This window comes from Notechis scutatus, chromosome 3, assembly GCF_049901735.1.
Source record: "Notechis scutatus isolate UNSWTSFEM ecotype Mainland chromosome 3, rNotScu1.2, whole genome shotgun sequence".
In the NCBI taxonomy this organism is placed as follows: domain Eukaryota; kingdom Metazoa; phylum Chordata; class Lepidosauria; order Squamata; family Elapidae; genus Notechis; species Notechis scutatus.
In genome coordinates, this window is record NC_142011.1 from 145,356,727 (window position 1) to 145,373,142 (window position 16,416).

Here is a 16,416-nt window from a genome sequence, read left to right on the forward strand (position 1 = left end):
TGTAGGTCCTGAACTTACAACCAGTCACCTAACAATGTTCAAAGTTACAATGGCCTGGGAAAGGGTGCTCCTGGCATTGTAAAACACTGTGCTGGCTGCCACTTCCTACTGTCACACATTGCATTTCAGATATTTGACAACTGGCTTTCATTTACAACTGGTAGCCAAATACCCCATTATCATGAGATCTGCCATTTGCAAACTCCTCTGCCTCCTTTCCTTGCAAGTGGAGGGAAGGAAGGGGACAGAGGTGGTATTCAGCAGGTACTGACCAGTTCTGGAGAACCGGTAGCGGAAATTTTGAGTAGTTCGGAGAACTGGCAAATACCACCTGTGACTGGAGATTATACAATATCCTTTCCCTGCCACATCCACCAGGCCACGCCCACAGAACCGGTAGTAAATAAATTTGAATCCCACCACTGGAAGGGAGTCTGAAATCCTTTGTGGGACTCCAGGAACAGAGCTGAAATCTTCAGAATTTCATCTGTATTCCTGCAGGCTGTCAAAGGATTTTTCTCCCCCTCCAAGCAGAAAAAGGAGGAGAAATCCTTTATGGGGCTGCAGCTGAAATCTACAGGATTTTGGCTCCACAAAGGGTTTCCCCTCTGTGCATAGAAAGGAGCTAATTTTTGTGGGTAGGCTTGAGAACATTTGAGATCAAATGGGCTGCTTCCTGGTTGGGCTGCTCTTTTACTCCATCTGCTTAACCTGGGAAATCACCTAACTACCACAACCAAGAGTGCCAGAATTGTGGCCGTTGAGTGATGTAGTCACATAGGCATTTTACTTAATGATCACTTTATACATTCATTTTATCATACATTCTTTCACTTCTTCTGTCTTTCAACAAAGTTTATACTTTTTAGCAATAACTTGTTCATTATTAGTACAGCTTTCTGTTTCAAACTCCAATCTTACATTGTTCAAAACCATAAAATTCTTTATCCACTTTAATCCTGTCTGGTAATTGTACACAAGAAAACCATTGACAAATATATCCTTGGTTTGTCAAATCTCTGATTTTATTTTGCAATCCTCTTGAGGAAATTCTAGTACATCTAGTACAATTCTACTACAATCCTCTTGAGGAAATTCTAGTACATCTAGTACAATTCTACTACAATCCTCTTGAGGAAATTCTAGTACATCTAGTACAATTCTACTACAATCCTCTTGAGGAAATTCTAGTACATCTAGTACAATTCTACTACAATCCTCTTGAGGAAATTCTAGTACATCTAGTACAATTCTACTACAATCCTCTTGAGGAAATTCTAGTACATCTAGTACAATTCTACTACAATCCTCTTAAGGAAATTCTAGTACATCTAGTACAATTCTACTACAATCCTCTTGAGGAAATTCTAGTACATCTAGTACAATTCTAGTACAATCCTCTTGAGGAAATTCTAGTACATCTAGTACAATTCTAGTACAATCCTCTTGAGGAAATTCTAGTACATCTAGTACAATTCTACTACAATCCTCTTGAGGAAATTCTAGTACATCTAATACAATTCTACTACAATCCTCTTGAGGAAATTCTAGTACATCTAGTACAATTCTAGTACAATCCTCTTGAGGACATTCTAGTACATTGGTACATTCTAGTACAAGTTAACCATTTGTGTTTGCTTATCGTTTCTTTTCTATAAAATGCTTCTTGCACTGAAAGTCACAAAAGTGTTTTCAGGCACAATCTACGTTTATATTTATTCCATACTCTAAAAATGGCCCATCTGGCATAATGAGTTTTGAAATCTACATTAACCTTAGCTTGGTCACATCATCACAGGTATCCCTGTCACATGTTCTCAAAAGATTTTCCAGATTCTCTTGTCCAATAGTACATTAAATGGTAAAGCCCAATATCCAAGTTGCCCTGTTCACTGATGCTTTGATTCTTACAATCTTTACATCACTATCTCATTTTTTTTTCTTTACGAATTACAGTTGTGTCAGTAAAAACAATGTTAAATTAATGGACTTAATGTTATAATGCTAATGAAAGCTAGGGAGTTTTGTTACTTAAGCTTAAATGCCACTTCAAGAAAACTCAAGAAGCCAACTGCAGAGACATCAAGGGAAGTAACTGTGCCAATAAATGAGGATAAAGAGATTGCAGAAGAGCTAAGGAAATAATGCTGTTTTGTTTTTAGTTTGTTTCTTACCATCATAATTTGTCTCAATTTGGCTTTTTAATTTGTTAATAAATGGATGTTAGGAGCAACGGTGGACAAGTACATTGGTGATGTCAAATTATTTTGTATAGTTAGCTCAAAAGGGTACATACTGGTTGCAAAAATAGATATTTCACTGTAAATAATGACAGTATAGAACAAAACAATACAGTTGCAAAATCACAACCGATGGTGACAGCCATGAAGGCTTTGTGGGCTCATGGCTCTGGGTCCACTTCACAACACACCTTCTTGTGAATTTTTCTCTGTCCTTGAATTAGCAAAGCAAAGCAAGTTCTTAAGTTTTGATTTTATGCATACAGCATATTTCAGACAGCTGTTTCATTCCTGCATGATTGATCACTTTCTCCTACTTTCGTGCATCTCTCAGTTTCTGATAAACCATAGCAAAATGCTGGCAAGGCTATAAAATAACAGCTTGATTTGTATGCCTCTGGCCATGCATATTGAAGTTAACCATCTCTGGATGGACATGTGTGCAGACCACATGTTCACTCAATATGCCCAATGCTATTTCTGTATTCCCACTTCCTACTTAGGGTTAAGGAGTTAATTTTGCTGGCTGGCAGGCTCATATAGTATTCTGACTTTATTCTGCCTCTACGGAAGCCATCTAACATTGGGAAGATCTGTCTGTCATTGCCTCTTCTTCTTTCTTCAATAGTTTTTGGATCTTTATCCAAAATCCAAATATTTTCCCAAGATTTTGGAACCAATAAGACTTGAACAGCCAACACCACCTAAAATCTGTTTTGGTTTGGCATTTCACTCCCCACTGCCATCCTTCCAAAAGTTTGTCTTTAAATTTCCAGCTGTCTCCTCCCCGTTGCCAGTAACAGTTTTCTTATGGGAAGACACAGGTTATCTCTCTTTCTCTTGGCTTCTATCCACTAAAAGATAAATGCATGTATCTTTAGGTGACTATGTGATATTGATGCTGTGACACAGTGACAGAACAGAAAAGGAACATTGGGATTACAGTGGATATTTCAATTACAAATATCTAATAGGCAACTATTAAGGGGAAAGTAAATTCTATTTTGGGGTCTAGTTGGAAATAAATTGAAAACATCACTGCTGATACTATAATAATTGTATGTGAAGATACATAAGTAACAAGAGGCTCACATTGGTTGGGCATAGAGAACCATTACCATTATCAGGTAAACTAGTGTAGCAGATGATAGACCAAGGGACAATTTGCTGGGGGCCCTCAATCCTGCAGGTTTGCTCCCATTGATAAATGTGAAGTCCTTCACGTTTCCATAAATGTGAAATCATGTAAAAAGCTGCTCCTATGCCAGACCTGGAATTCTCACATGCTTTTAAAAGAACATATTTCTTTAAATAAGATCTCTGTGGTTTCCTTTTCATGAGAACTGATGACACCCTGCATCTTTCAGAAAATATCTGGAATATTTTAAATAGTCTAGAAATAAAATAAAACAAATAGATGGCATGTTGCTAAAATGTGAAGCATACAGATCAGATCTACAGAATAGAATCAAGTAGTCTATAAATCAAATAAATAAAATGTTCTGTGGCTTAGATAATCATGTTGAATAAACAGGATAGAAGATTTTTAAACTCTAATGTTTTAGGGGGAAATGTTCCTTTGGAATGGAGCAAAAGAAAAGAAAATTGCTGCTTCTAATTTTGCTGAGACATGAGCTGGATCTGATTTCTTTTCTCCCTGAAATCATTTCCTTCTAGCTGTTCATTATAATTTTAAGAAGTTATATCTGTAGCCCATATGCAAGATATGTAATAGTACATCCCTTTGCGTTATGTTTTTCAGAATAAGATTTGTTTTATCTTTTTAGTAACTTTTCCCAACTCTCCCTATCTTACGTATTGAGATTGTAACTCTCAAAACCATCAATGTTAAATTATAAGGTAGCAAAATAAAGTATTTCAGTGACAGTTTGTGAGATTTTGAATAAAGATGTAAGTATTTCACATTAATTATGCCTCTTTTTTTAATCTCTGCAGAAATTTCATCTTATATTTAGAACACGAATATAAAAAAAAAGGCACTGAAGAATAAAGCAGATAAATATGAATGAATACCATTACTGCTTCCTTTTACCTGGATGGATATAAGTGATGTGATAATCATATTATTTCGGATATTCATTATTTTAAAAAAAGAAGATAAGGGCTTGGCTGACATCCTTCTCCAGAAATCTACAGCATATTAAAAAGAAATGACAAGCCTATTGGCAGAAGATAATGTGGAGTCCCAGGGCTCAGATGAGCTTGAATGCAAAATCTGTTACAATCGCTATAACCTGAGACAGAGAAAGCCCAAAGTCCTGGAGTGTTGCCACAGAGTATGTGCCAAATGCCTTTGCAAGATCATAGACTTTGGGGAATCTCCTCAGGGAGTCATCGTTTGCCCATTCTGTAGGTTTGAAACATGCCTGCCTGATGACGAGGTGAGTAGTCTTCCAGATGATAACAACATCCTGGTCAATTTGGCTTATGGAGGAAAGGTAAAGAAGTGCCTGCCGGACAATCCTACAGAGCTTTTGTTGACTCCTAAAAGGTTGGCATCCCTTGTCAGTCCTTCCCACACCTCCTCCAACTGTCTGGTTATTACCATCATGGAAGTACAAAGGGAGAACCCGCCAACACTGAACTCCACCCCGGTGGTGGAATTCTACAGGCCTACAAGTTTTGATTCTGTGGCATCAGTACCCCAACACTGGACAGTGTGGAATTGTACTTCCTTGCTCTTCCAGACTTCCATTCGAGTCCTAGTTTGGTTGCTAGGCTTGCTGTATTTTAGTTCTTTGCCTTTAGGGATCTACTTACTGGTATCAAAGAAAGTCACTCTGGGGGTAGTATTTGTCAGCCTTGTTCCCTCGAGTCTTGTTATTCTCATGGTTTATGGTTTTTGTCAATGTATATGTCACGAGTTCTTGGAATGTATGGCTGCTTCTTAGTGGCAATCGCAATGAAATAAGCAATGAAACGTATGAAATGGCCATAGGTGTAGCATAGGTAACTTACTGTATCCTTCTCTTTCATAATCTTGTTACGTTTATCCATTGAATACTGACCGGTTTTGTGGTCCTTTTCTTACTTTTAAGAGTAAACGAATTGTTTTATTCTGCTCTGTTTATCAATGAATAATCACTTTTAATAGACTAAGCAATAGAAAGAAGATGAGACCAGAATAACTTCTTAACTAGGTGCCTGATGCTACATGACAACAGTGCATTCATTTAAAATAATTTCTTCACTTAGGGATACAACAGGCCTTTCTGGAGCCATTTCAGATGAAGTATCTATTGCATTAAACTGTGTGTTATTTCTGCTGGTGCTTGAGTGATATTCTTTGGGGTGTTATGAACTGGAGCCCTCTGCTACATTAGCTTCTTTGAAATCATAAAAGAGGTTTACTAGAATACTTGAACATTGCACTAGGATTCCGTAGATGTCTGTGGAGATTCTCAGTCATCCAAGCCAGGGTTGTCCCAAAGATGCTTTTTGGAGAAGCAACTGGACTTGCTAGTTTTTCTTTCTCTCGTTTCATATCCCATCCAAGAAACTTCTTCATCTCTGACCGAATAGTGGGAAATGGAAGTATTCAAATAATTTACTTATTTAAATAAATCCTTCCATTCCCCACCGTCCAGTCAGAGCTGAAGAAGCTTCTTGGATGGGAAGCGAAACGTCTTCAAAGAAAAACCAGAAAGTCCAGTTGCCTCTTGAAAAAGCGTCTTAGGGATAGAATTCCATAGGTTTCTGAGCATGGGGTTCAGGTTTCTACAATCCACAAAGAGAACTGGGGATATCTCTATACCAGATGACTTCAGAGAAGTCAGGGGGAAAAAAGAGAGAAAGATGGACCCTTGGATATTTAAGCAACTCCTACAGGTAGCAGGCTGCAAAAATCCACCATCCTTAGGCATATTCCATAATAACATAATCCTCTCCTTATATTTATCCTCAATTATTTTCTGTTTGAAGGAAAACAGAGTTGATTTCATGATTGATTTCACAAATGGCAATTTTCACAAAGGTCATTCTTCATTATTATATACATAGCTTATGTATTTTTCTTTTCAGTTGCGACCATATGGATTAAAGCCTTTGGCCTTTCCCTACTTGCACTCAACTGTGGGACAAATGTGCCACATTTTTTTTCTACCTGATCACATGATATGAATCAGAGGATCTTTGAAACTCTACCGGTGTAAAAATAGCAATATTTGCCCTCGTTCCAACATTTTGCCTCGCCAGTACTCTGCCTCTTTTTCAAACATTGCAGTTGATTTCCACCAAGGCAGTGAGGTGAAAAGGCCTAATAGGTTCTGTAAAGTTGTCCTTGGACAGTGTTGGAATGACAACAACTCAGCAGATTTGGTGTTAATATAGTTTTTTGCTGACTCAGGGATGGTGGGTAGCATTTCAACCCGGCAGTTTTGTTGCAATGTAAGGTATAAGGTTGAGGCATAAGAACAAGAAGGAAGCGCAGGTGGAGGTAAAGAAGAAGGAATACATTCAGAAGATTCAGCCAGGCTTTTTCAGAAAACATAGGGAGGATTTCCATATTGAATTTGTACAGCAAGGGTGTCAAGCTTGCAGCTGTCATGTGACATTTCTCAATGTTTTCCCCTTTTGCGGAGCTGGGGTGGCCGTGGCCTGCGTGTGACGCATCTGGCCCACGGGACGCCAGTTTGACACCCCCGACAGAATGCATGGTTTGCTTAGCACATATCAAACCAAACAATGCACTAAGTGTCATATTAGCCAAAAAAAACAACACAAAACATGGTTTCAGTTTGCAGGTAGAAATCAAATTTTAACTTTTATGATGGAGAATATAATTAGACTGTAATAATGTGAGTTTAACCATATAATGATACTTCGCTGTTTTGTTCTACTTAGTAAACTAAATGTTACTAATATTTAGATGATTTTAAGGGGAGCATTAGAGGTCATACGCAGAATGTAGAATGGGGGGGGGGGAAGCAAACAGTGTAAAGAAGATTTTGGATAATATCATAACAGGAAAGAAGACCAATTCCATTTTTCCATCAGAAACCCTTAACTATAATATAAAACATTGGTAATGTTGAAATAGCATTACATTAGAATGTGAAAATGTCGGCTATAGCTTGCTCTTACTGTTCTATTGAAATCATTGGTTGTTAAAGTGCTTTTATCTCAACTGATACAAAGCACACACCCCAAAGCCTAAAGAAATGTTAATTCTGCCAATTGCTAACAGCATTAAAAACAATGTCTTAGAATTATATATTAATACTATTAATGTGTTTGTAGCAATGCATGTGTAATCAGATGAAATGCCCTGGCCAGCACCAGTAAACCACGAAGCATCATCCATGACTCCAAACCATTCAGGAGAAAAACATTTTATACTGTCTGTGACATTTGTATAACTTGTTTATGTGTATATATGTCATGAGGATTTATATATTTGTAGGGAATTCATACTCAAGATTGTTCAAGCTGTACTCTTTCATAATAAATTTATTCTTCATGCAAGATGAAAATTAAAGATAAACGTGCACCATTTCTGTAAATGTTTATAAGTTGTGGCTGGCAGTGATACTAATGCAAGGTTTTTGGCCTACGCATTAAGAATTTATGTTGACACAGTATCATGTTCTGCGTGTTTCAAAATAGTGCCTTCAAAGCCAATTCTTTATTTCCTTTAAAAATGAAATAATAATATGCATTAATACAGATAGTCCTTATATTATTATTATAAACCAACAGTTGGTTTAGTGACCATTGGAAGGTACAATGGCATTGGAAAAAAGTGATTTATGGCCATTTTTCACCATTGTAGCATCCCCGTGGCCAAATGATGTACATTTGGATGTTTGACAACAGGTTCATATTTATAATGGTTAGAGTGTCCTGGGGTCATGCGATAACTTTCCACGGCCTTCTGACAAGCAAAGTCAATCGGGAATCCAGGTTTGTTTAACAACTGCTATTAATTTAACAACTTCAGTAATTCTCTTTAACAAATGTGCAAGAAAATGGGGCAAAATGTATTTAACAAATTTCTCACTTAACAACACAAATGTTGGCCTCAATGTGGTTATAAGTTGAGGACTACCTGTAATGAAGTAATCATATTCTACTTCATTCCAAGTCTTTAAAGTACTTTACAAAATTTTACAACTTTTTAAACCAAATATAACTGAACTGCATCATAAGTTCTTCTCTCATCCCCTGAACAGTTCCTAAAATGTTTATTTTTTTTTTATTTTCTGGAGGAATATAAAGGAACATTGCCCATGGGGTCGTGATGGGTTGGACATGACTTCACAACTAACAACAAAGCATTATGTTCTATATAAGATTTAAATATATTATTTGAAACCTTAAAATTTTTATGATGTGCACATTGTCTCTTCACTTCCACACTCATATCTGAGTGAGTAAATAGTTTTAAAATTAAAGTTGAATTTAGAGGTTTAAATCAGGGGTGGGATTTTACCAGTTTGGCCCGGTTCTATAGAACCAGTAGCTCCGAAGAGCAGCTGACACCAAACTGGTTCTCTCCAAAGATCTTCTTTCCTTCAGTTGGGCCCGCCCGCCCACCTGGACTCTAGGCTGTCCTTTATTCTTTTCTTCGTTGCTTTGCGCGGCACAGCTGAGTGCCGCGTGTCAGCAGGAGATGGTGATTACTTGCAGGAGAAGTTGTTTTACAAGTACTGTGCACGCGGGCGCAGCAAAGTGTGCGCTCACCAAACTGGTTGTTAATGCCGGTAGGATCCCACCCCTGGTTTAAGTCAGGATATAGAGAAGCAGTTGGTGTTTCTCTCCTGTCAGAAATTATACGAGTAATAATATGAGTGTTTTACCTGGCATTAAAATGTACAGGTAGTAGTAATACACAATTGAACCTCAAGTTTCTGTTGCCAAGTGAGACATTTGTTAAGTGAATTGCACCCCATTTTACAACCTTTCTTGCCACACATGTGAAGTGAATCACGGAAGTTCTTAAATTAGGAACACGGTTGTTAAGTGAATCTGGCTTCCCCATTGACTTTCCTTGTGAGAAGATCGCAAAAGGAGATCACCTGACCCCGGGACACTGCAACGGTCATAAGTATGAGTCCGTTGCCAAGCCTCTGAATTTTGGTCACGTGACCATGGGGATGCTGCAACATTTGTAAATCTGGAAAACGGTCAAAAGTCCCTTTTTTCAGTGCCGCTATAAATTTGAACAGTCACTAAATGAACTGTTATAAGTCAAGGACTACCTGTGCAATGTTCCTGAGGTTTTCCATAAAACCTGTTCCTCTTTGGGCTGCTTTTGCATACTCGTTCTTGCAATAACATCTTTCACATACTGCTTGACTGCAAGATATGCTAGAGTTGTGATATTAACAGTTACTAGTGGGATTCTGCTTGAAGGGGGGAAAAATAATAACTGGGGAAAATAAAAACAGGACAGTTTTATTTCTGTCAAACTGAGACTAAGATGCAACAGTCCTGTTTTCTAAGTCATTTGCTGTTTTAGAAACCAAGGGAACAAAACACTACATTCTGGTGAGTAAATCAATGCATACAGGGCCTATTAAAAGTAAAAGAAAGAAAAACAAAGGGAAAGGTGTTGGGCTGCTTGTATAAGATAAAGCAACCTCATCACAGAATTGGCCCCTCCTTTTTCTGCAGGCTTCATTTAATTAGCTTTCCCTTTCAACTTTAACAAATGGGGATCATTAAAGCACAGCACAGAGTTGAGAAGCAGCTCCATTGGAAATGAACTAAATCACATTTTTTTTTATAGGATTGTAAATTGAGCAAAGAAGAAATAATAGGCTAAGAGACAAATGGGAGGGAAGAGATGCTTTTGATCTCTCCTAGCCCCAAAGGCCTGGTGGGTGGTAGGGAAAATTTATTCTTAAACAGTGTATATCAAATGCATGGGAATGGAAGTGTGAACCTGTGCGTTTTACAGAGCGAAAGCTAAACTTCGTCTAAAAGCAACTATTATAGCAATTTAAGCATGCAGCAAAAGTGAATGTATCTTGCATATTTATCCCTATTATTTATTGTGTGTGCTCCTTGTTCATCTTCTAAACACGGTAGATACTGTGTTCTTCTATTAACCATGTGCTTATTAATTAGTTGTATTTTGAAAAACTACTCCACACCTTCAAGTTACACAACTCTAGTGACTATATGCTCTTGTTTATGTTATTTTCTTGAAAATAATACATGAGTAGTTAGTCTTTGTCTTCTACTAAACCGTTTTCTCAGCTTCCCTGTCAAGCTTGCAGCTCTGGAATTTCCTATGAATTTCATTAAAGTATTAGCCAGACCCGGGATCTGCTTAAATGTTTTTAAATGTTTTAAGCTCACCTTAACTACTAGGTGTTGCAGTCATTGTTGCAAAGGCTAGACAACCGGATGTCTTTACTGCTGGCAGAATGAGAAAAGGAAAGAAGGCAGATAATTGTACCATAGATCACATGTTCTACATTCTATCTAAATGTATTCTGAAAACAGTAAATATTTTAATGACTTCTCCCAAGAGGGATTTCTTTAGAAAGGGGTACATTTAATTTTTAAAAACTGTTGAATCTACAATCCGCAATCAACAAAGTGACTAAATCAGTAGACCAACAAAATGCCATGAACATAGTATGTTTAGACTTCAGCAAGTAGACCATAACCTACTTCTTGGTAAGTTAGAAAAATGTGGGACAGATAGCATCACCACCAGATGGATTCGTAATTGGCTCTACAAACTGTACTCAACAAGTAGTGCTTAATGGTACTACATCTACATGGAGGGAAGAAGCAATGGGGTACCACAAGGTTCTGTCTTAGGCCCAATACTCTTCAATATCTTCATAAATGGCTTAGATGAAAGAATAGAAGGGGAACTCATCAAATTTGCAAATGACACTAAGATGTGAACCCTGATTCAAAAACAGTAACTGGGAGAGGGATTTTGGAGTCCTAGTGGACAGTCACATAAACATGAGTCAACAGTGTGCAGCAACAGCCAAAAAGGCTAATAAAATCTTTGGTTGTATAAACAGAGGCATAGAATCAAAATCACGTGAAGTATTACTATTAGTAAAGCCTTGGTAAGGCCTCACCTGGACTATTGCATCTAGTTTTGGTCACCACATTACAAAAATATGTTGAGACTTTGGAAAAAAAGAAAAGAAAAGAATCAATACGGATAGTCCTTGACTTATGACCACATTTGAACCCAAAATTTATGTTGCTAAGCGAGACATTTGTTAAGTGAATTTTGCCCTATTTTACAACCTTTCTTGTCACCATTGTTAAATTAGTCAAACTGTTGTTAAGTGAATCTGGCTTCCCCATCAACTTTGCTTGTCAGAAGGTCACAAAAGGTGACCCCGGAACACTGCAACTGTCATAAATAGAAGCCAGTTGCCAAGCCTTTGGATTTTGATCACGAGCTCATCGAGATTTGGTTTTAAATGTGGGTGCAGCAGAGCTTTTCTCCCTTATCAAGTCCATTCCTTTCATGTGTACTCCCTCATTGCCAGTCTTGAAATGTTTAATCTCCAGGCCAAGTACCTTATGAAAAAAATAATAATCTTATTGTCATAGTCCCGGAATTAACTGCATCGCCATCATCTCACTACCTTCTGAATATGTAGATCACTGAGGTGCCCAGAAGGGCTAATTTCTTTCCCTCTCAGATGATGAATACATTCTGAAGCTTCAAAACTTGATAGCCAGAGAAGCCTGAAGGGTTGTAAAAAATCTGGGTGCTGTCTCAAAATAAGGAATCTGGAAAATCAGCAGTCACACTCCCCGAATTCTACTATAAAGTACAGTCGGTCCTCAACATACGACTGCAATTGAAGCCCAAATTTCTGTTTGCTAAACAAGACAGTTGTTAAGTGAATCACTGCAGTTAAGTTCGTAAGAGCAAGAGCATCTAGACTTATATACCGCTTCACAGTGCTTTCCAGCCCGCTCTAAGTGGTTTACAGAGTCAGCATATTGTCCCCAACAATTTGGGTCCTCATTTTACCTCGGAAGAATGGAAGGCGGAGTCAACCTTGAGCGAGTGAGAATCGAACTGCTGGCAGTTGGCAGAATTAGCCTGCAATACTGCATTCTAACCATCACGGCTCATGACACGGCTTGTAACACGGTTGTTAAATGAATCTGGCTTCTCCATTGTCTTTGCTTGTGAGAAGGTCGCAAAAAGTGATCACATGACCCCGGGAGCATAGCAAATGTCATAAATATGAGTCATTTCCCAAGTGTCTGAATTTTGAATACGTGACCGTGAAGATGATCGTAAGTGTGAAACTGGTCATAAGTCACTTTTTTCAGTGCTTTTGTAATGTTGACCGGTCACTAAACGAACTTGTAAGTCAAGCACAATATTTACAGTCAGTATGAAGACTATTTGTATAGCTGTGTGGTATTCCATTACAATGGCACATCTTGTCAGCAAATAAAATATGGTCCAAAAGAGTTACTTTGCTTCATTTATTCACCCCCTTGTCCTACAGAGATGTCACTGGTGCAGGTAAATGAAGGATAATGGCTAATGCCTATTTCTCATGCAGATAATATAACAATGGCTTTTACAGTCATAAAAAAGCCATTTGTTTTACTCCCTGTCTCTTGATGAAAGCAAGGGTAGTGTTTTTGATGCTTTACATTTTTATATTTCACCATTCTATTATACAGGTTTGATCTTAAGATCATTTTGATTTACTGCAAATTTAAATAACTATCTCATTAAAGGAAATAGCTCCTGGTATGCATGATACCATTTGTGTGTTTTGTATAATTTATATTGAACTGAATGACTGTGAGAGAAATAGAAATGGGTAGGTCCTTATATCCAACCAGAGGCCATTTGTTCTTCCTTCTTCGCTTTGTTGGGGGACCAAACAAGGCATTTGAACGAGTTACGGGGATTCCTCGAGTTATGACCATTCGTTCAGCAACCATTCAGAGTTACGACAGCACTGAACAAATGCTGTTTCTGGGTCCTCATAGTTCTGACTATCGCCGCATGCCCACGATCACAGAATGTAGGCTCTTGTTCTGACCAAGGCTTCCTGAGACACCAACAAACACACGTTAAATCCAAAATCCTTTTATTTTAGTTCAACGGCTGTGAATTATTGTCATTCACAGCCCCTAATGAGTCTCAACCAGTTGTAAATAGTCCCATGGAAGTCTGCCAAAGTTCTTTAGGAGAAGTCTGATAAGAACGCACCTTTATCTTACTTGAACGACTAAAGAACCAATTCGTCTTTCAAAACGGAGCACAAATTCACCACAGAGCTTTCAGGTTCCAAACCGACCAGAGCGAAACAACGTTGCTTCCTGAAAACGTTCCTGTTCCTTTGCACTTCCTTTATATCCTATGGAAGGGGCAATCACCTCCAAACCTTACTCCCGAGTCGCCCCTTTTGTCTTAACCGCTTTTGCCTTCTGGCAGCTCTGCGCACAACACACCCTGGGAACAGGCTCCCCTTGTTCCTCTGCCTTGCTGCTGTCAGATTCTGGAGGTTCCGGAGTCAGCACATAACTCCCAGATGGCCCTGGCCCCATCTCTGTATTGGATGCAGGACTATTGTTTGAGTCCTCCCCAGACTCCCGGACTGGCCCATGTTCTTTCCCACTGTCTGATTCTGCTGCTGTCTCCACAGGCTGCCGGCAGACCACAACAGTTCTGATGTTCCCTACCAACTTCCTGGTAAGTCAATGGGGAAACTAGTGAAAAGTTACACTTATGTGAAATAGTCACTTAATGAGCCACATTATCCTTGCTCAAAGATGGCAGATGAGACTGCTGAAATTGCCTTCATTAAGCAATGTCCTATGATGCCACGTTTTATGACGACATCATTTAGCAACATTTGGGTCCCAATTGCTGTTATAACCCAAGAATTATCTATAGTCATAATGCAGTACACAGATTGAGCTGGTTAAATAAACAGTTTTGTACTATATTCCAGCCACTACTTTACATGTTCGTCTTAGTTTCCTATACGATCTTTCAAATGGCTACGGAGGAGTAATGAGTAACCTGCTAAGAGTTGAAATGTTTAAGCTACTGTTCATTTAAGCATCATTTTTTCCGTAGTAAAAAAATAAAAGTCAGCCACCTAGGTTTTAAGACTTTCATGCTAATATTATGCTAATATGATACAGTTCGGATGTGTGATGTGTTGATTTTAAATTTTGGAGTAAGGCAAATAGTAGGGCTCATCTCGGAAAAATAAATATTTCAACCCTCTTCCAATATTGTATTGCATAAGCTTTTCATAAATGTTAGCTACTGTTGACATCAGTTCCAACAAATATATTTAGCACAATACACTGATGTGTTGGCTTGGTAAACTGCTTAATGAGTCTTAAGGGAGTTTTCTTTCATTTGTTTTAAATGGCAGTCATAACAAAGGGAACAATTAGGTTAGAGAGATACAATTTGATTCTTAAAATGCCTCCTAAAGCCAGGTCCACAAGTCTTAAAATTGCCAAGATTGGAGACCCCTGTCCTAAAATCCATTCATTGCCACTTTCCCCACAACCTAAGAGTTTAAATAATACCTACAGTAAAACTAACTCCATACCCTACATTTTCTTACATGCAGGCAAATATACTTTTTTCTCTAGCAATGTATGATACAAAAGCTACCATGCCTCCACCTTTATCCTCCAGAGGAATAAAACATTTCTGTGGATTGAGATATAAATTACTGGTGCTAGAACTGGCAAGCATCTTTGAAATCTTCTTGTCCTCTCGTCTGTTCAGTGTCTTTATTATCAATGGCCTTTTGTGCCTCTCAGTGTTGTTTATACAAGCATGCTTATCTTACAGTGGCAACTGAAAGAAATTCCTTTTTCAGCTGTGATGAGTCCTCACTGATATAATGCCACCATCAGCATTTGTACACCATTCAATATTGTGTTAAAAGGAGTCACTTATCCGATCTAGTTGAAAGTCATCTAAACTCTCTTTCAGCAACAAACCTGTAAGTATATAGAAGAACACTGTGTATGAATCAATACACTCCCACTAGAAGTTAGGTTGAAAACAGCATTATTCCAGAAACCTGATAGTGATAGATGACTTCTTGACTGAGTGATTTGTGACTATGGTTTGTTATGATGGTTATGTAATCCATTTTTCATTTACCATGGAATGAATGAAACACACACATACACAGCAATTTTGTCTTTTGGTCTGACAGCAAGATTCTCCTTATGTTCTTACGCATGCAACATCCCAAAGCAGTTCCAGATAAAGCAGAAACGGTGGTGACCAAATAATGATTTATGGACTGGAATGAAACATTATTTGCTTGACAGTCAGTTTTCTTGATGCAAAAATGAACAAGGAAGAGCTGTCATTGACCTCTCCACAAGATTTCCTGACGAGGTGGATGTGTAACGACACAGTAGCATTATTTATCCTTTGAATGTACAGGAAATATTTGATTTGCCAATATGTATAATAGCTTTTCTTCCTTCCAGGATTCTCCACAGCTGCAAATTCTGTTTGCTGTTGTACAGTGATGTCCAACTGCTAGCAGAGCAATGATGCCCTGGATTCTTCTTCTAGTGTCCATCCAGCTTTCCTGATCAGTTATGGAAACAACACAAAAGATACAGAATGTAAGAAAACAAGACAAACTCCAGTCTATAGAGAAGTCTACTCAAATGTTAAATGTAGACCAATATAAACTACAATTCTTGAGAAATAATATGTTTCTTTCTACTCATTCCCTTATTCAAAAAGGCAAATTCTGCTGATCAAAGAAATAAATACAAAAGAAAGTAGCATATGAAAAAAAATGTTCTCAGACACCAGATCAACCACTTTTATTCCTCACTGAATATGAGGCCGTCTCCACCTAGTGGTTAAATGCTTCTATTGTTTCACCAATATTGTTATAAAATGGGCTTAAGCAGCTAACTGTGGAGCCTTTGTTATTAATTTGAAAAGATTTCTTCCATCTTATTTATTTATGACATTTGTATGCTCCTATTAGGACCCTTAAAAGATTTCAAAGCATAAAATAAGTGCAATTTAATAATATAGCCTGCTCTGCTCTTACCAGCTTTTTGTAGTGGTATAAAATCATAGCTAACCCCCAGTTTGTCAAGTGCTTTGGCTGAGTCCCATGTATTGTGCTGCCACTGGTTGAAGGAAATTCTGCCCCTGCTGTTGGTTAGTTGTATCATG

General features: G+C 38.0%; 1 protein-coding gene across 8 annotated transcripts in view; it reads left to right on the forward strand.

The window, feature by feature from the left end:
* RNF182 (ring finger protein 182) overlaps positions 1–16,118 on the forward strand; it is a 38,345-nt gene extending 22,227 nt beyond the window's left edge. For 4 of the 8 annotated variants that reach the window (XR_015748816.1, XR_015748813.1, XR_015748814.1 and 1 more), the window contains exons 2-4: positions 13,874–13,920; positions 15,049–15,202; positions 15,705–16,118. Coding sequence is in view for 2 of the 8 variants with exons in the window: in XM_087961357.1 (XP_087817483.1) it covers positions 4,412–5,152 (741 nt within the window). In the remaining 6 variants the exon portion in view is untranslated. Of the gene's footprint in view, positions 1–4,196; positions 7,753–13,873; positions 13,921–15,048; positions 15,203–15,704 lie in introns of those variants that run through there. The other 4 variants (XR_015748815.1, XR_015748817.1, XM_087961357.1 and 1 more) reach the window with 2 other exon arrangements.
* The last annotated feature ends 298 nt before the right edge of the window (positions 16,119–16,416 follow it).